The sequence below is a fragment of the Engystomops pustulosus genome, chromosome 6, assembly GCF_040894005.1.
Source record: "Engystomops pustulosus chromosome 6, aEngPut4.maternal, whole genome shotgun sequence".
Taxonomy (NCBI): domain Eukaryota; kingdom Metazoa; phylum Chordata; class Amphibia; order Anura; family Leptodactylidae; genus Engystomops; species Engystomops pustulosus.
Window position 1 is genome coordinate 91,177,531 of NC_092416.1, and position 20,352 is coordinate 91,197,882.

At 41.3% G+C, this 20,352-nt stretch overlaps 1 protein-coding gene across 2 annotated transcripts in view; it reads right to left on the reverse strand.

The window, feature by feature from the left end:
* Positions 1–4,635: 4,635 nt before the first annotated feature.
* LOC140064003 (ETS-related transcription factor Elf-4-like) overlaps positions 4,636–20,352 on the reverse strand; it is a 52,444-nt gene continuing 36,727 nt past the window's right edge. Inside the window, exons 5-8 of one of the 2 annotated variants that reach the window (XM_072110373.1) lie at positions 13,519–13,605; positions 12,567–12,662; positions 11,666–11,858; positions 4,636–5,553 (exon numbers count right to left, since the gene is read on the reverse strand). In XM_072110373.1, the coding sequence (XP_071966474.1) occupies positions 5,445–5,553; positions 11,666–11,858; positions 12,567–12,662; positions 13,519–13,605 (485 nt within the window). In that variant the 3' untranslated portion in view covers positions 4,636–5,444. The remainder of the gene's footprint in view (positions 5,554–11,665; positions 11,859–12,566; positions 12,663–13,518; positions 13,606–20,352) is intronic. The other variant, XM_072110372.1, reaches the window with a different exon arrangement.

The window sequence follows — 20,352 nt, forward strand, 5'->3', positions numbered from 1 at the left end:
CTCTAAGGGAATATATATATATCACTCTATCAGTAATGTGAATTTAGACCTGATGAAGCGTCCGATTGAGAGGACGCGAAACGCGTTGTCTGTATTTTAAATCGGTTTTATTAGATTAAATAAAATCGTATCTGTTTTACCAAAATCTTGGATCGGTGTGCGCCCTGGAAATAGTCTTTTTTTCGGACCTGCGAGGAAGGTAGTGTATCCCAGCCTTGCGGACAATTTTTGCTCTTGTCGCCCGTGGCATATGTCTCTGGTGTGGACTAGGCAGCACCCGATGTGTTCTACAACAGTGTTGTGCCTGCATGCACAACTACTAAAGGTGAGCGTGATACCTTATCTATAAAGACGCACTTGGGGTATCCCAAAATTTACTGCACCAGGGAGCGCTTGTTTTTCTTTGTTTTAGTATCTACTATATACTCTGTGTAGTTACCTATACCACACCCTTCCTTAAAGGGGAAGAGACATATATTACTATATACTCTGTGTAAACCATTTTCGGAATTTCTATACCAGAGAGAGATTTTTAGAACGTAACTATAGCAGTAAGGATATTGAAAAAGCACGGAGGGAAATAGAATTAGAGACTATCACACCTCAGGGAGAAAAAAATGATACCCATGGGAAGAGCAATGAGGAAAAACAGAACAAACTGACCATTCCATTTATCACTAATCACACTTATGATTCACATAAAATAAGGAGGATCATTAAAAAACACTGGCACATCCTACAACATGATCCGATTGTAGGACATTTGTTAGATGAACCAAAAATAGTTCACCGTAGGACAAAAAATCTAAAAGATCACATAGTTCATAGTAGTCTTAATAATCATGCACTGGGATCAGAAATGTCCCATACGGGTTTTTATCACTGCACAAAATGTAAAGCCTGTAGAAGTATAGGCAAATTAAACACAGGAGGCATTCATCAATTTACAACCTCTGATAACAAAAGAGTGTTCAACATCAAACATCTTACCAACTGTGATTCCTCTAGGGTTATCTATATGATCATATGCCCGTGCGGCTTGAAATATATTGGCAGGACAGCAAGAAAGCTTAAAACTCGAATAGGAGAACATCTCAGAAATATTAAAAAAGGAAAAACTGACCATTCTCTATCCGCACACTTTGCAAAAGTCCATGATAAGAATCCCAAAGGGATGGCATTTATGGCTATAGAACACATATCTCCTCATTGGAGAGGAGAGGATATAGAAAAAAAGATAAATCAGCGAGAATCTTTCTGGATTTTCCAACTAAAAACACTATCTCCATATGGTCTTAATGCCGACTTTGAAATTAAGTGTTTCCTTTAACTAAATAAGGTTTTTCATTGTTGTTTCTACATTTTTATATATTTTATTTTTTTGTCTGTTGCGCTAGTATATCAATATATTCTGCACTGACACTTTATTAATATATTTTGCATTTGACACTTTACACATAATGGTATAGAAATTCCGAAAATGGTTTACACAGAGTATATAGTAATATATGTCTCTTCCCCTTTAAGGAAGGGTGTGGTATAGGTAACTACACAGAGTATATAGTAATATATGTCTCTTCCCCTTTAAGGAAGGGTGTGGTATATATTTTGCATTTGACACTTTATATTTTGGTATATATTTTGCATTTGACACTTTACACATAATGGTATAGAAATTCCGAAAATGGTTTACACAGAGTATATAGTAATATATGTCTCTTCCCCTTTAAGGAAGGGTGTGGTATAGGTAACCACACAGAGTATATAGTAATATATGTCTCTTCCCCTTTAAGGAAGGGTGTGGTATAGGTAACTATAAAAAATCCTAACTTGTGCACGACGGCCACCCCGGAAGAAGCCGCTACTGGCGAAACTGGAGTCGGGTATTGACGCCGAACGTGCACCACAATCTATTTTTAAGGCCTGTTTTTTTAATCTACTTTTGTGAGTATAATATTAAAACATTTTCTTCACTAAATAGAAGCTCTGCTGCACTATTTTTTCCGTATCCCTTTCTTTCCTATACGGACCACTACGGAGTAAAGTGGAACCAAAAGGGCTGCGATCGAGTTTCCATCTGGAGGAAATAGTAACTCACACAGCCGCCTGCTGCATACCGCAAGTGGAAACATGGGATCCACGTGAACATCGCAGAGCCAGCGACACATGGAGAACCTGATGATCTTACCTTTTTACTGCATCGCTTACCAGATTTAAGGTACTGTCCCACATCTACATTGAATACCTGAAAGACGTTGATGCAGAGGGAAAAGCTTATAGGAGTTATCCGCTCACAGGGCCCAGGTGGCTTAATTTCACTTATTTACTCTCACTTAATCTACGCCAAAGTGGAGTCTGCCCCACAACAGGCACTAGAGGAATGGAAGGTATTAATTCCATCCTTGAGCAAGGACGAGCACGCAGAGCTCCTGGAATCACACAAATATGTATCCCCTGCAATTAATAATAAGCTTATCCAAGTATATATAATTCATCAAAGCTATTTGACTCCCATTAGACTACATAAGATGGGCCACCTCCCTGATCTGGGTTGCCATAGGTGCAGACACCTACCGGCAGGGTTCTGGCACATGATTTGGGAATGTCCTGTGATCCATGCAGGACCGGCTCAAGACCCAAAGATTTGTCTATTTGGGATACTCGATGAAGAAATCTGGCCTCATTACACCAGAATATTCCTGAGGGAAACATTGTTCCTCGCCCGTAAGGCCATAGCGCTTCGATGGATGGAGACCCGTTCACCCTCCATTAACCAATGGAAATCCCTGATTAATACTATTGTACCACTTGAGAGGGTGCTATATAAGCATCGTGCCCGACCGGATAAATTCGACAAGATTTGGGGTAAATGGTGTGATTCTCCTCTAACTCAATATAGCTCCACTGCGCTCTCGTCCTAGCTCGTTAACCCCTCTGTCCCTGAACAATTCCATACAAAAGTGAGAAGTAACCTTTACAAACTAAAGATCCCCTGGCCAGCTGGGTGATCATACAGTATCTGATAGGCAACACCAATGTATATGTATGACTGGATACTGTACTCAGGAGACAAAGTCAGTTTACTGTTTTATTTTGTTTTGAATAAGATATAACATGTCCAACTATGTAACCTCATGGCTCGCCTTAAGGTTGGGCGGCGATATGTGCCGCCCTCCTTAGAAGAATAAGTCAAATTTCCATGTGCAATCCTTATGCTAATGTATAACAACTGTACTCTGGAATGACTATGCACGCTGATTGCCCTAACCTTGTACATTATGTACGGATATGTATGTTTTTACTTCTCAATAAAACTGAGTTTAAAAAAAAAGAAATGTCAGTGAAAGACGTAAAAACATCAAAACCACTTTGCTTAAGTTAAAACTTTCTAAATAATTGCCAAATAAAGTGACACATGCAAGTTTTGAAAAATAGGCCTTGGTCATCAAGGCACAAATAAACTTAGTCACTAAGGGGTTAAAGGGTAACTTTAAAAAATACTGTCAAAAAATATTTTTAGCACAGCCGAAGAGAGAGCCTTTGACAACAATTCCAATGATACCTGTATCATTATTCTGGCTTCTTCTTAGCCTTATCTATCAGCACTTCTATCTATCAGCATAAAATCATATTCCGCTATTCCTGAAGTGGGCAGCACTTCCTGGTTGTGACATCAGCTAAGGGCATTGAGGCCAGAACACTAAGGGCATACATATACATGTTTGTAATTGGCTGACCTGAAGCATGTGATGTGATATCACTCAAGGTTTCTCTAATCACACTGCTGGGATCTTTGTATAAGCAAATCTTCCTAAACTGAGGCCAGCATATTGTAAAGCACATTGTCAGCTTTTTAGCTATACTATTCATGTTTGACAATGAACTGTAAAGAAAATTACATATTTATAAGCTTGCGGTTCTCATTGCACTAGAGGTTGGGCTTCTGTTCTGCCCATCATTGCACAGGACCGCCCCTTTACACAGTGATTTATATCCTACATAGTGGGACACATTTACTAAAGGTCCGAATGGCGCATTTTCGGCGGGTTTCCCGACTATTTCCAATTTGCGGCGCATTTAAGTGGGGTTTTTGGCGCACGCGATTGGATTTTATCACGGGATTTACAATTCAAATTGTGTCACAAGACAATGCACTCACATACACCAGGAAGAAGAAGGTGAACTCCAGCGGACTTCAGCGGGGAAGCGACAGATATAGGATATCGGATGCACGATCTTGAAGAATCGCACTGAGCTTCATCCTCGTCGGAGAACGCACCTCGGGGATCGCCACAGGACCGGAAAAGTAAATCTGCCCCAGTATATGTAAGTATATGGCTTCACCAGCACACAGAGCCCCCTCCCCCTCCCCCCAGTTCACCAAGAATGCAAGTTTCTTAAAGTAAAAAATGTATGAAAAATTATCTGGAAATGTAGTGCCCTTTACAATGTTGAATTTAATTGTGGGATAATTTAAAAAGCTGGTTCTCTCCCTTTAGTACATGTATCCACAAAAAGTTATGGAATGCACAGATTCCCCATGAACTAAACATTTGTGTTTTAACTGTAGGGGGAAGAAAGGCAGAAAATGGATAGAAATTATATGATACAGGAGGATGCTCATTTGGGCATTCAAATGTAATTTTTATTCAAGAAAGCAATATATACATGATATCTGTCCTTGGATACACCATACTCTGGCAGCAGTGGCCACGCATGCGTTATTGAGGCACTCGACCACCTGGATTTATTGTTCATTACCACCGGACTTCTGTGGGACATGCAGTAACTCCCAGACATTTCATATGTCCTTCATGTCCAAGGGACAATATGATATGTATCAGAAATTATCTTCACACAGGTATTTTGTGTTGTTGGTAATTGTATTAAACTTTATTGTACAGTAGGTATGTGCTTTGGGGGGGGGAGGGGGGTCATCAATTTGGAAAAAAAAAAATCCTGTATCTCTTTCACAAGAGTTTATTTTTTATAAAAATAATGACTTTAAGATTCCTATTGTTTCCAATAAAATACAATTCCATTCTGCTGATCAGTAAGTGTCTGCTATCATGCTGTAAATGCTCCAGTTTTCTCAGTGTGCCTTAAAACTGGATTAGGGTTGTTCCACTGTAAAAGGGCTCTCCAGAATGCAGCCAATGTTCTTCTTGCATCTCACTTGTGGGCATGTTAACCTTTCTCTGGTTTTTTATTTGCAGTCCTTTCATTGCAATAACGCATGTCTCTAGCAAAATGAAAAAATCTTCCTACTCTGAAAACGTTTTACAATCCCATGGAATGCATTTATCAGGGATTAATAGAGTTTTTCTATATACCTGATTGCAAGAGGAATGAGAATCTCACTTTATCCCTTAGTATTCTTCGGAGATGTCACCATAATACACGACTGTTTTTCAAAAAGTATCCACACAACTCCAAGGGGGAAACTAAGTCAGTTGTTTTGGAGAATCCTCTCTCCATCCATGAGCTTTCTTCCCAAATTTGTAGGTCAACCTTCCATCCACACGCTCAAGAATCCCTGACTTATAGTAATGTCTGGAACAGAAGAAGCATATGAATTGTAAGTATTTGTTTTAAATTATCTGTCATTTTTTTAATCTGTGTATTACGTTTTTCAAATGATACAACATGGCTGACGAAAAAAATAATCAAGTCCATATAAAATCCAAGGGAACAAGCATAAGGCACACCCACCTTCTACAGACAAAACCTAGTACAGACGATCCCCTACTTAAGAACACCTGACTTACATACGACCCCTAGTTACAAACGGACCTCTGGATGTTGGTAATTTACTGTACTTTATCCCCAGGCTATAATAATCAGCTATAACAGATATCACAGGTGTCTGCGATGAAGCTTTAGTGTTAATCCTGGTTCTTATGACAACCCAACATTTTTAAAATCCAATTGTCACAGAGACCAAAAAAAATTGGCTGGGATTACAATGATATAGTATACAATTCCGACTTGCATACAAATTCAACTTAAGAACAAACCTACAGACCCTATCTTGTATGTAACCAGGGGACTGCCTGTATATACAACGGCTGTTTGAATACTTCTCCCCTGTCAAGGAAATATCTCATACTTCCTCATAGCGTTGCACACCAGTGGCCAAGGACATATCTAATACGCCCTGGTCACTAAGAGCCATATTATTGTATTGGTGGCATTTATAATCACAGTTGTGATGTCATCTAGAGGAGGAAAATCCATGTTAAATTTAGATGTGTGATATTAATAAACAGATCCCATTCCCAACTCTCACAGTTAATATCTCCTGTTCTCTGGCACATAGATTCTGTAGTTCTTGGTAATGTTCATGTTATTAACCATTTCCTACCCAGTAGATTCAGGGAGTGCTCTTTGTCAGATATTGAGTGTCCTTTTATTTTCAGTAATGGAGCAGAGGATGAACAATTGATCTTCTGCTTCTAATCTTGACTACATCAGTAGGAAGTAGATTTAGTCATCAGCTAATTGTAAGTCAATTTGATACCTACCATCACTGCTTTCATTATGTCTTGTATATATACAATAAGAAAGATGGTCTCTGATAAAACATAACTTTTAATTTGTTGCTTAAATCAAAATGTGACCACCAGCTCACACAACAATCTAAAAACATGAATAAGGTGAAAAAAAAACTGCATCACATCTTTTTTTGGCCTTTCTTTTGTTTTCGATAGTTGTCTGACCTGGTGATCATGTTATAGTTGTGTAAGGGAGTGTAAAATATCTCTGTGATCTGAAGAGCAATTTTCTGCAAAAATTGTTTAGCGCACCCTGCAGATTAACATTCCCTTGTTACATATTCTGGTGAATATACACATGCGAGGTGTATATATATAGCAAGGTGCCTCCATCCACCCCCCCACCCCCCAGGTAAAAGAGTTATATACTGTGGCAGGGGTGTCGCTATCTTTTGGCCTGTGCCCCGGATCAGCGGGACTCTTGTCCCACTGTCCGGGTCCTCACCCCTCTCCTACTTCTATCTGCGTCCCTTCCGGACACAGATAGAGGCGAGTGCTGCAGTGGAGAATGGAGCTATAAGCTCCGTCCTTCACTACACATAGCAGGAGACACAGTGACGTCATTAAACCGCGTCTCCTGCTTCTACCAGCTGACTACAATGCTAGGAGCCGGAGACGTGGTGTGATGACGTCACCGCGACTCATTCCCGCACAGCGAGAAGAGGAGAGAGGCAAGAAGAAGACAGGTGAGCATTAAGTTGTTTTTTTTTTAAATTCACAGTGTGGGAAGTTGCTAGGGGGGTTCCCAATTTGCTCGGGGGACAGGGGCTGGGGGACATTAAATGACAGGGTCATCATTTCTGGAAAGTTATGGGGACATTAATTTAATTTAAGTGGGTATATGGACCATTTCTCAAGGGGAAGTATATTAATTTATGTGGGGGATATCATCCATTGTCAGGGGGAACCCATTACTGGGGAGCTAATGGAAACATTAATTTCTGGGGGGGGGAGCTTGTGGGGGATATCAATAGCTGGGGGCGGGGGCCACATCAATAGCTGGGGGTGTGCATTTGAAGGACATCAATAGCTGGGGGTGTGGCTGGGAAAATATTAATTGCTGAGAGAGGCTGGTTGGGGAAAATCCATTGCTGGGGTGGCATCTGTGCTTAAGGGCTGGCGTGGAATATTAATTTTGTGAGGCAGGGGAGGCTGTGGATGACATCCATTGCTTGGGAGGTAATGGTAACATTAATTTCTGGGGGGTTTGTGGGAAACATCAAATTCTGAGAGAGGCTGATGGGGGAACATCTGTTCCTCGGGGGTGGGGGTTGGGGTGGAATATTAATTTCTGGGGGGGAGTGTGGACGACATCCATTGCTCTGGGGGGGCTGGGGTGGAATATTAATTGCTGGGGGGGGGGCTATATATGACATACATTGATGGGGAGCTAATGGGAACATTCATTTCTGGGGGGATTTATGGGATACATCAATTGCTTGGAAGGGGGGAAACGTCAATTGCTGGGTGTCTATGGGGCACATGGATTGCTGGGGGTGGGGACAACCATTTCTGGGGGGGTAATCATTGTTGGGGTTTTAGGGGGATATCCCTTTTTGAAGGGGTACATCAATTGCGAGGGGGCTTTGGGGGACACCAATTACTGGGATGTGATGGGAGGGCATCAATAAGTGTGAGGGGCAGGAGGGACATCCATTGTTGTGGGGGCTGCAGAGAACATGAATTTCTTTGGGGATTGTTAATTGCCCATTATATATATATATAACATTATATACTGGAGGGTTGTGGGGACATTACCTCATGAGGTCTGTGGGGACATCCCTTATTGGTGAGACTTAATTCATGTGGGAGAATTATTCATTGGGTGGGGGCATTATTTAGTGTGGGGATTTTTCTGTGGCTCCTAATTAGATAATTATAAAGGGTCACTTGGCAGGGGCATTAGCAAAGTGATGGGTATTAAGTGCATGATTACATGTTAGGCTATGTTTAGGGAACATTATCAGTTGGGTGACACAATGAGGGTGTAATGTAAAGTATGGGGCCAATGTATTGTGGAGGGTCAGTTATTGTGGGGGCCACAATGGGGACAATGTAGTATGTGTAAACTAGAATGAATAGTATATACTGTATATGTGGGTTATTCTTAGAAGGTGATTTGGGGTTGTGGGGCTAAATCATGACAGTATATTGTACATTGCTACAATTTTAGGCTTATAAATTGTGGATTCCATGTAGTCTTCTTACAGTATTTCGAGTGAGTGTGTTAGGGGAAGCAGAAGGAGAACTATGTTAGGGGAGCAAGATGTAGGAACAATTAAGAACATAAGATGTCTGTGTGGTAAACTTTACAGGGAGGAGACTTGGTGATGCTGGGGCTAATGGAGAAGATAGAGAACAACTACAGTCCAAGGACACATCACCTGCAGGCAATGGATGGAATTGGTTTTGTCGGGATACTCATTTGAGGGGGTCATGTACAAAAATGGTCACTGTCAATTTAATACAAATGCATTGGGGCCCGTGCCCCAGATCTTTTACCGCCCTAGCAACGCCCCTGTACTGTGGTAATAATCAATTGGGGTACCCACGGATAACAAAATTGATAAAGAAGCCGGTCACCCATGCTCATATGTTGTGCCATTTCCAGAAACCCTAGGACTTGCAAGCATTGTAGGCATCTATAATGTCTAGAGTCCCATCTCCATGGCATTACCATGGGGAGAGAGTCCTGCTCCCTGTGCCGCATTAGGTCCTACATAGAGTCCTTATTTCAAACACTGGGTTTATAGAATGACCAAAAATCTGATAGTTTCAGGGTGTGAACCTGTTACTTTTGGCAACTGGTGAACTTATGACCATACTTGCCATGATTATGCTATATTATGGTAAAGAGCAATGTGCTATAACAAACTATTTATACGTTTTTTTTAAAATTTGTAGTAACCCTAGAGGTGATGGTTTATTTTTAAGTATGTTAAATGTTGTGCCATATTGATGCCCCTGTAAGGCTCAGTCAAAGAACAACTGTAAAGTTTTTTTCCCACAAATCAATAGCTCTTGGAATGTAAAACAACTTTGCTTAATATCTTTGTTACCTATATCTAGTAGTTTCTTTGCTATACCTCTCAGATTATCTCAGTGCTGCAGTAGCTGCTTCCTCTGCCTATGCTGTAGTGATTTGTCATTCGTGAACACGCCGGCTCAAAGAACGGGCTCTTGTTCGTGAACAACAGGAGCCAGCACCCGTCAAACCGACTCTCCACGCCCCCTTTAACCTGATACAATCGATTTAAAAGTGGAGTGGTGTGGGATGATTGACTAACCTGCAGCTCCCTATTATATATTTAATAGGGAGCCATTCAGGAGCTAGAAGAACCGACTCTTCTTAGTAAGTGGAGTCTAATGAGCCAGCTGACTTAGAAGAGCCTTAATTATCATCACTACTGTGCTAACAAGCCCTGGAGTCCGTCGTATTGGGGCTGCTGTTCCCTGCTCACAAGAGGAGGATGTCATGTGACAGATCAATCTGTGCATGTAGCAGAGCTGGATGTGTTCCGAGACTGTGGACACAAATGTCACCTGAACAGAATAGTGAGGTACAAGATGCCCTGTTCTCTATCAGTTCTTCCATCCCAGTTTGTGTTTCTACAGAACTTTATCTGTCTGTCTCTTCAACTCATGCTATAGCCCTTTCCCCCACCTTGTACCCCACATTATCAGCTCTGTGCAGATAATCTATTAACCCATAGTGCTCACACAGCATAGACTGTACACTTCATGTAACAGGTTTACTTATTATTTCTTCCACTTATTACATGTTCCATGCTCTGCCATGTGATGGAAGCCACCAGGCTAGTCACCATATACATCCTGTATGTAGCATGTAAAGTGTTAAGTGGATTTACTTGTTTGAAACTAAATTGATTTAATGCTAAATTACTTTGAGAGACAACACAAGGCATCATGGGATCTGTGGGCAGCTTGAATTGGACTCAACTTTAAGGTACAGGAAGACGTTAGTCTCCCCCTACTCCATCTCAAGTGAGAAAGAGTTTTGTCAAATACTTTTAGAACAGAAAATGTTATAACTTTTTATAGAAAAGGACGAGCAGCACAAGGGCATCGTTCTGTTTGTTTTTAAAGGGGGAATCAGTAAAATCATTATAACTTTACAGTTACACTTTAAGTATTCAGCACTTCATGTAAACCATTAGGGATAATGGCAATGCTTTTTAATAATAGTTTTTACTGAAGTATTTATTTTGGGTGGGTTACTTTCAATGACATTCATGGAAATTCTTGGTTCTAACAGTATAGTACGTGCTCCTGGCAGGTGTTCCTCTATTTGACCATCGAAAATGCTCCATTCAAAGGAAAGGGGATAATATATTGATGAAATGGATCCCTTGAATGGATCACTAAAACCTCTATAGCAATCTGAAATAAATAATATTTAATATGGGGACGTTAAGATATATTTGAAACCGCAGGTGGTAAAGTATTTACAGCTTTGTACATGACCCATCATGTTATAACCATTTGTGTTACAACACAGTTTGTCACATGAGGACTCTAATAATAGATCTGTCTACCTAATACACCTATTGTGTGAAGTTGTGGTTTCACTATTGCACATAAGCATTGCACAGGGTGAGTCACATTGTTTACACCCATCTGATAATGAGGCTATACTAAGATAGTCACGTTCATGAGCCTGCACTAAAATATCTAATTCCAGTGGAAAGTTCCCAATATTATCAGAGATGTATCACTTTGCATCACCTGAAACCAGATCGCATCATCAAGTCTCTTGTGATAAGGTTACAGAATATAGTTGTTGTTTCTCTATTTGTGTCAACTGCAGGTTCTTCCCAAGAACTCTGATACAGTCAGGTTCATCTGAACTCATACCTACAGGGATTTACCAAGACTTTCATATCGATGAACTGACCCTTGGCACCCCCATAAGTTAGCTGATTAAATGGGCCACAACAACAACATCAATGACAAAGTTCTACAATATCAGTATGTTTTAATAGTCACCCCCATTAGCACTTCATTACACCATTTCTATTGATTTGGATAATGTTGAGCTGCAATGAAAACATATATGATTAAGTTTAGAAACAGGCTTTAGTTTTTTTTACCTGAGAGCTCGGCTTAACTTCTCATAATTCATACATTTGTTTTTCTTCTGCTCTCCCCATAACTGTGCAAACATGTCTGACTTAACAACACGAAATGTCCCTTCTTTGCGGTTCTCCCAACGGACAGCATTCTGATTTTTATGTGGACTTAGTAGTAGATCACGTACAAATTCCCACAGGTGCACACTTTGGTCTGAAAAAGAAAGAAGTTGCTTATACTCCAAAAAGAAAAAGTAAAATGTACTCTATGCAGGACACTAAAAGGAGTAGAGGTCAGCTAGAGTTAAAGGGTTTGTCAGGGATCAATTTCTTCTCACTATAGTCCCAGGTGGTGTAAAAATTAGAACTTACTTTGGTCTTCCCATGGCTGTATAAGTAACTACAGTGATGGTGAACTTTTTAGAGACAGAGTTCCTAAACTACAACCAAAATCCACATATTCACAGTGAAGCGCCAGCATGGAATTTTAAGCAGTAACTTATTGCTATCTGTTCTTCCACATCTTTCAATTATATTGGCCATCTGAGGCCATCAATACAGTTGAAAGGAGGAGGGCGAATTCAGACTCTCATTGTAGCTTCTTTCCAGGGTCTCTCTGTACTGGAAGAATGGTGGGTACAGCAGGCTGACCTCCAAAAATAATGCACTTCTGTTAACCCCTTCTTACTTTTCCCGCAGTTCCAAACAGTCAATGAAATGTCGCTTTATAATAGCGCTGAGAACAGCATCGCTTAAGTTGCCTTAGACTGCAGGAAGATTCGGTGGATTTTGTCCTGTTCAGTGAACTCTGTCCTGGTGCGATGGCCTGAGTACCCACAGAAAAGGTTCTGAGTGCCACCGCTGCCACCCGTGCCATTGTTCGTCACCACTGCTCTAGATGAAGAGAGAGTGGATCACTCACGTGTTCTGTTTCTTTTGGTTCCTCTTCGATTGTGTACTCTTGGTGTCACTGGAGACGTTTTTTTCTCTTGGACTTTCTCTTTCTCTTCTTTGCAAACTGAAAAATACAGTATTTAGTAAAAATACTTATTGCAGTTACAAGTCCTTATAAGATCCCTGCTGCAGCAGAAGGGACTATTGACTGCATAAGCTAATTTTGTTTCCACATATTATGCAGGTTGCTTTACTCTGTGCAAGGCAAAGTTAACTGTGAACTTGCTCACTGAGACCAACTAGTGGGCCATGACATGTATAGACAAATCATGGCCCACTAGTTGGTCTCAGTGAGCAAGTGAGTTGGTCTATGTGCACACAGGTATAGTGCTGAGGATGGTTTTATGGGTTTGTCTAGCTGTACACATCAGCATCAGCTTGGATAAACCAACATAAAGTATATTTAGAATAAGGAGAGGTGGAAGGCCTGCCAAACTCTTATGTTGAATCTGCTATCAGGGGATATTGATCATCTTATATTTTTGTCTAGCTTTAAGGTCTATTCAAACATCTTATTACCACTCACATCCTTATAATCCCATTGACTTAATAAGCCATAAGCATGTGTATAAAATCTTTATAATGTCAGAATAAAATCAATAGGCATTTAAAGTCTTAATGGGTCCTAAGAGGCCTCTTAAATCTAATTACCATAAATGTATTGCAAATCCCTTTTAGAATGGTAGCAGTCTGACAGGAGAGATCAAGTGTAAAGAGGTTAAGGGTGGTTACATATACATGGTCCCCCTCTAGCATAACCTGTGGGGAAGTTCTGTAAACTGTCCTGAGAAATGCCATGAATGTCTGACATTGGAGTAGCCTTCACTAACAGGGCGAATAAAGCAGAAAGAGTATGTCGTGAGGAGATCAGCCATTTCCAAACATTCATTCATGTGACCGGAATGATTTGTTCCACTTACCACCAACTGAAGTGTGAGGGTTTCTCTTCTCCTGTAAAACCTGTTCGTCCAAATTCTTTCTATGTGTTGTCACTGTAGCCAACAGGTCTGTGAGGTGGTGACACATCAACCATAAACAAAGGGAGACAAGAAACCATAAACTGTTAGAAGGTGGTTGTGGCCGATACTGCTTGTGAATACTGGCTGTTAACCCCTCCTGATCAGGGAACATTTTTTGGCTTTGTAATTAATCCTTTATTGACTTTTTTTGCATTATTGTTCTTCGGTTAACCCCATGCCGTCACAGCCCTATATCTGTTTTGCACTCCAGTTTTTTCCAAACCGTTCTGTTCCATTAACCCCTTAAGGACGGAGGGTTTTCCGGCTCATTTCTCGCTCTACAACTTCAAAAATCCATAACTTTTTCATTTTTCCGTGTACAGACCTGTGTGAGGGCTTATTTTGTGCGTAACAAATTTTACTTTCCCGTAATGTTATTTATTTTAACATGCCGTGTACTGCGAAGCTGAAAAAAAATTCCAAATGTGGAAAAATTGAAAAAAAACCGCACGTGCGTCACGTTCTTGTGGGCTCAGTTTTTACGACTTTCACTCTTCGCTCCAAATAATACGCCTACTTTATTCTTTGGTTCGGTGCGATCGCGGTGATACCAAATTTATATAGGTTTTATTGTGTTTTAATACATTTTAAAAAATTAAACGAATGTGTACAAAAAAGAAAAAAAATTTTTTGCCATCTTCTGACGCTAATAACTTTTTCATACTTTGGCGCACGGAGCTGGGGGAGGGGTCATTTTTTGCGAAATGAGGCGACGTTTTCATTGCTACCATTTTGAGGTCTGTGCGACATTTTGATCATTTTTTATTTCATTTTTTATGTTATGTAAAAAGGTGTAAAAGTCGCATTTCGGACATTTGGGCGCCATTTCCCGCCTCAGAGGTCACCGCCGGCCGTAACCGTTTTTATATTTTGATAGATCGGGCATTTTGGGACGCGGTGATACCTAATATGTTTGTGATTTTTACTGTTTATTATGTTTTATATCCGTTCTAGGGAAAGGGGGGTGATTTGAACTTTTAATATTTTATTAATTTTTTTTATTTTTTAAACTTTTTTTTTTATTTTTTTTTTCACTATCTTTTAGACCATCTAGGGTACATTAACCCTAGATAGTCAGATCGCTCCTACCATATACTGCAATACTTCTGTATTGCAATATATGGCATTTTTGCAGCACATTCATTACAATGAGCCACTGGCTCATTGTAACGAATCTGCAGCTGCCAGATAGCCTCGTGTCAAAAGAAGACACGAGGCTACCATAGCAACCGATCACCGCCCCCCGATGACGTTCGGGGGCGTGGCGATCGAAAAAAAGATGGCGGCGCCCACGCGCCGCCGTCTTTTAAACGCCGCCCGCGACTTTGCGGGCGGCGTTTAGAGGGTTAATAGCCGCGATCGGTGCAAGCACCGACCGCGGTTATTAGCGGTGGGGGTTTTGTGCAATATGCAAAAACCCCCACCTCTGTATGAAGAGGACTCAGCCCGTGAGCCCTCTTCATACAGCCCTTATACCTCTGCGCCGTAGAGCTACGGCGCAGAGCGTTAAGGGGTTAATCTCTATGGAGCTGATGGAGATCCCCAAGCGCCGCGATCTGCAGGGGTCTCAGCACTGATTAGCAAGTTAGGCCCCTTCTCGTGGATAGGGCCTACCTTTGCTTTGTGGGAAAACCCCTTTGAGTTGTTAAATCTTTTAATTGGCCCCACCTGGAGCCCATAACACTTTATTTTTCAGTGGCTGCCACTGTATGAAAGCTTGTTTTTTAAAGTACCAGTTGTGATTTTAAATAGCACCATGCAAAAAATTTAAGTAAATAACATTTTACCTTTATGTTACATTTTGCTAATTCACTAGTTTTATTAAGAAATTTATTTATTTTGTATCACTACTAGGGACCATCAGTTTTTATTGTTTTTTTGAGGTACCTATGCAGCAGTTTGTTTATTTGAAGAACAGGATAGAGTTTTTATTTATACCTGTTTGGGTACATTTTTTTTTTAGGTATTCTTAGTATTTTTTAGGTATTCCTCTAGAGCAGCGGTTCTCAACCTGTGGGTTGCGACCTCAGAGTGGGGTTGAACGACCAAAACACAGGGGTCGCGATTCTATTCCGTTTTTGCTGCGATTCGCAGCAAAAAACCGAATAAAACTAGTTTGCTGTAAGCACACACTCCTTGAGGTCCTGTCCGGCTGCTGTATAGAGGAGAAACCTGAGGACCTGTGGTGATGTCATCATCACATGATCCTCTGGCTTCTCCTCTATAAAGCCTACTGTGGAACATGGCTGCTCTGCTCACAGTAAGGCCCCTTCCACACTAGCGAGTGTGATGCGATGAACTCGCATCACACTCGCAACGCAAGCTGCCGGGAACGCACGGCCCGAACCCTGCACAGCGGGAGTGAACTGACATGCTGAGTTCACTCCCGCGGTGCAGCGTTCCCGGCAGCTTGCGTTGCGAGTGTGATGCGAGTTCATCGCATCACACTCGCTAGTGTGGAAGGGGCCTAAGGAGAAACTATATCTGGGGGCAGCTGGGGGGGAAGGGACTACAACTGGGGGCAGTAGGAGGGAACTAGAACTGGGGCACTATGTATTCTTGTACATAGGAGCAGTATTATAGTAGTTATAGTCTTGTACATAGGGGGCAGTATTATAGTAGTTATAGTCTTGTACATTTGGGGCAGTATTATAGTAGTTATAGTCTTGTACATAGGAGCAGTATTATAGTAGTTATAGTCTTGTACATAGGGGGCAGTATTATAGTAGTTATAGTCTTGTACTTTTGGGGCAGTATTATAGTAGTTATAGTCTTGTACATAGGAGCAGTATTATAGTAGTTATAGTCTTGTACATAGCGGGCAGTATTATAGTAGTTATAGTCTTGTACATAGGAGCAGTATTATAGTAGTTATATTCTTGTACATAGGGAGCAGTATTATAATAGTTATATTCCTGTACATAGGGGGCAGTATTATAGTATTATATTCTTGTACATGGGGGCAGTATTATAGTAGTTATAGTCTTGTACATAGCGGGCAGTATTATTGTAGTTATATTCTTGTACATAGGAGGCAGTATTATAGTAGTTATACTCTTGTACATAGGGGGCAGTATTATAGTAGTTTTATTCTTGTACATAGGAGGCAGTATTATAGTAGTTATAGTCTTCTACATAGGGGGCAGTATTATATTAGTTATATTCTTGAAAATAGGGGGCATTATTATAGTAGTTATAGTCTTGTACATTTGGTGCAGTATTACAGTAGTTATAGTCTTGTACATAGGGGCAGTATTATAGCAGTTATAGTCTTGTACATAGGGGGGCAGTATTATAGTAGGTATAGTCTTATCCATAGGAGCAGTATTATAGTAGTTATATTCTTGTACATAGGGGGCAGTATTATAGTAGTTATAGTCTTGTACATAAGGGGCACTATTATAGTAGTTAAAGTCTTGTACATAAGGGGCAGTATTATAGTAGTTATAGTCTTGTACATAAAGGGCAGTATTATAGTAGTTATAGTCTTGTACCTAGGGGGCGGTAGTATAGTAGTTATAGTCTTGTACATAGGGGGCAGTATTATAGTAGTTTTATTCTTGTACATAGGAGGCAGTATTATAGTAGTTATATTCTTGAACATAGGGGGCATTATTATAGTAGTTATAGTCTTGTACATAGGGGCAGTATTATAGTGGTTATAGTCTTGTACATAGGGGGCAATATTATAGTAGTTATAGTCTTATCCATAGGAGCAGTATTATAGTAGTTATATTCTTGTACACAAGAGCAGTTTTGGACATGGTCATGCCAAAGTACTCTATATTTTTTAAATTTATTTTACATTATTATAAAGTAAACTAAACTATTGAACTTTTTTTTAAAGTCACAACAAGTGACTGAAAAGGGGTTACAATGCTATCACATTGATATGCCATCTTAGCATATGGCACTCATGCAAGTAAGTTTTCAGTATACTGTATATCATTTTACTAAGTCAAATATAGTTGAGCTGCAGTTCTCAGCATACAATATGTATTTTTTTATTTCATTAGAACATAATTGTACTTTTTGTTTCCATGGCCCAAGTGCATAACTTTACATTTATCTACATTAAACCTCATCAGCCATTTCTCTGAAACAAAAGGGTAAATTACATATCCCCATCAAGCATTGAGCAGCCTATCATTCAGGCTATGTCAGGAACCACTATATTGGCAAGTTTTGCCAATTGGAAAATGGTCATGTAGCACAGCAAAGAAGGTCAGAATTGTCTCAGAAATAGACTCCCACAGAGTCTGATATATGTTGATAATATATGTTGATATACAGTATGTTGATAATTTCTGAACCACGAGAGATATTGCAAATATGATTCTGCAATTAGTTTCTGAGACAATTCTGGTCTCTTTTCAAATGATACAGGACCATGTTCCCATTGGAAAAACTCGAAAGAAGAGGAGAAATGGGTCAGCAAGGATGTCTGGCTGATGTTTTGCTGTAGGGTAAATTAAAAGAGTTTTCCATTTTTTTGATGGTATATTCTCAGGCCCATGTATGAGTTTGGGTGGTGGAGGGCAACACTCTATTGAATTAAGAGGGAGATAAAAAGGTTGCAAAACCTATTGAATTAAGAGGGAGATAAAAAGGTTGCAAAAAGTTGATTTGTGGGGGCTCGGTGTCAGGCCCCCATTGAACAGATATTTATGGTGTCAGCCGTGTCCCCCCCTCCCCGCAAGCGCATTGTGTCTCACCTATCCAGCTCCTGCAACGACTCCCTCCGCTGTGCGCACACGTTCTCGGCCCCTAGGGCGCGCGTGCACCAGCTTCTCTAGATTTAAAGGGCCAGTGCGCTGTTAATTGGCACTGGTCATTTTTAGGAAAACTATAGAAGCCTGCCTCTTCCTGTGCAACCTGCCAGATCTTCGTGCCTCGAAGAGTTTGATGCCTTGCGCTATTTCTGTGATTTCCCGTTGTGACCCCAGTACTGTTTCTGACTTCGCTCCTTTGCCTCCTGCCCTGACCTGTTGCTACGTCTCCAACTTTGAACCTGTACTGCCCGTCCTGAACTCCTGCCTCCCCGACTACGAGATTGCCTGCCGATTGGCACTTTGGGTATTTGGTCATGTCGTTTGGACTCTGCAATGCACTCCCATCTTTGAGGAGTTTGTCAATGACATCTTCAGGGATTTACTATATACCTGTGTCGTGGTTTATCTTGACGATATTCTAGTGTTCTCTGCGACATTGAATCCCATCGGTCCCACGTACATCAAGTCCTCAGCCGTCTGAGAGCCAATCGCCTCTACGCCAAACTTGAAGTGTCATAATTTCTGATAGGGGTCTACAGATGGATCCAGCCAAATTGTCTGTGGTCCTTCAATGGCCACATCCAGTAGGTTTATGTGCTATACAGAGATTCCTGGGCTTTGCGAACTATTACCAGCAATTTATTTAACATTTTTCCTCTCTAGTGTCTCCTATTGTGGCACTCACTAAATGTGGCGCTAATCCTCGTCTCTAGCTTCCAGCGGCTGAAGAAGCCTTTTGTAAATTAAAGTCTGCCGTTGCTTCAGCCCCAGTTCTCACACGGCCTGATATAGAGAAGCCTTTCCACCTGGAAGTAGATGCTTCCTCAGTAGGAGCTGGTGCGGCGCTCACCCAGAAAGTGCCCAAAGGCCAAACTCTTACATGCGGGTTCTTCTTGAAGACTTTCTCCAAATTGTCTGTGGTCCTTCAATGGCCACGCCCAGTATGTTTATGTGCTATACAGAGATTCCTGGGCTTTGCGAACTATTACCAGCAATTTATTTAACATTTTTCCTCTCTAGTGTCTCCTATTGTGGCGCTCACTAAGAATGGCGCTAATCCTCGTCTCTAGCCTCCAGCGGCTGAAGAAGCCTTTTGTAAATTAAAGTCTGCCTTTGCTTCAGCCCCAGTTCTCACATGGCCTGATATAGAGAGGCCTTTCCACCTGGAAGTAGATGCCTCCTCAGTAGGAGCTGGTGCGGCGCTCATCCAGAAAGGGCCCAAAGGCCAAACTCTTACATGCGGGTTCTTCTTGAAGACTTTCTTCTCTGCAGAGAGAAATTACTCCATAGGAGATGAAGCTAGCTCTAGAGGAATGGCGTTATCTTCTGAAAGGAGCTCATCACCTGGTTTATGTGTGTGCAGATCATAAGAATCTCCTTTATCTCCAGATGGCTCAGCGCCTTAATCCTCTGCAAGCCCGCTTCTCTTCTCTTCTTCTCACGTTTTAATCTTTTGATTCATTGGGGAAGAACTGGCTCCTTGGCATATTATCCCTCCCGAGCAACTGGTTGTTGCTGCTCCTGTGGATCTTCAGCAGCTTCCTCCCGGCAAGACCTATGCTTCTCACCTCTTCTGGCTCCTAGTCCCACTTCCTTTGCCATGCGTGCACGTCCCGATCCCTAGGGCGTGCACACGCCGGCTTCTCTAGATTTAAAGGGCCAGCATGCCGTTCTGTAATTTCCCGTTGTGAAGCCATTACCGTTTCTGACTTCACTTCTTTGGGGCCTGCCCCTACCTGTGTCTACGTTTCCGACTTTGAACCTGTGCTGCTCGTCCTGAAATCCTGTCTGTCCCGCGACTATGAGATTGCCTACCGTTTCTGTACCTCGACCTTGGCTGCCACTCACACCTGTGGAACGACCTGGTGGTACCGCAGCAAGTCCAACCCGCTTTGCGGGGGGCTTTGGTGAAAACCGGGTGCCACTTAGACTCCGGTCCCAGGTAGTGGCCACTACCTCTGAG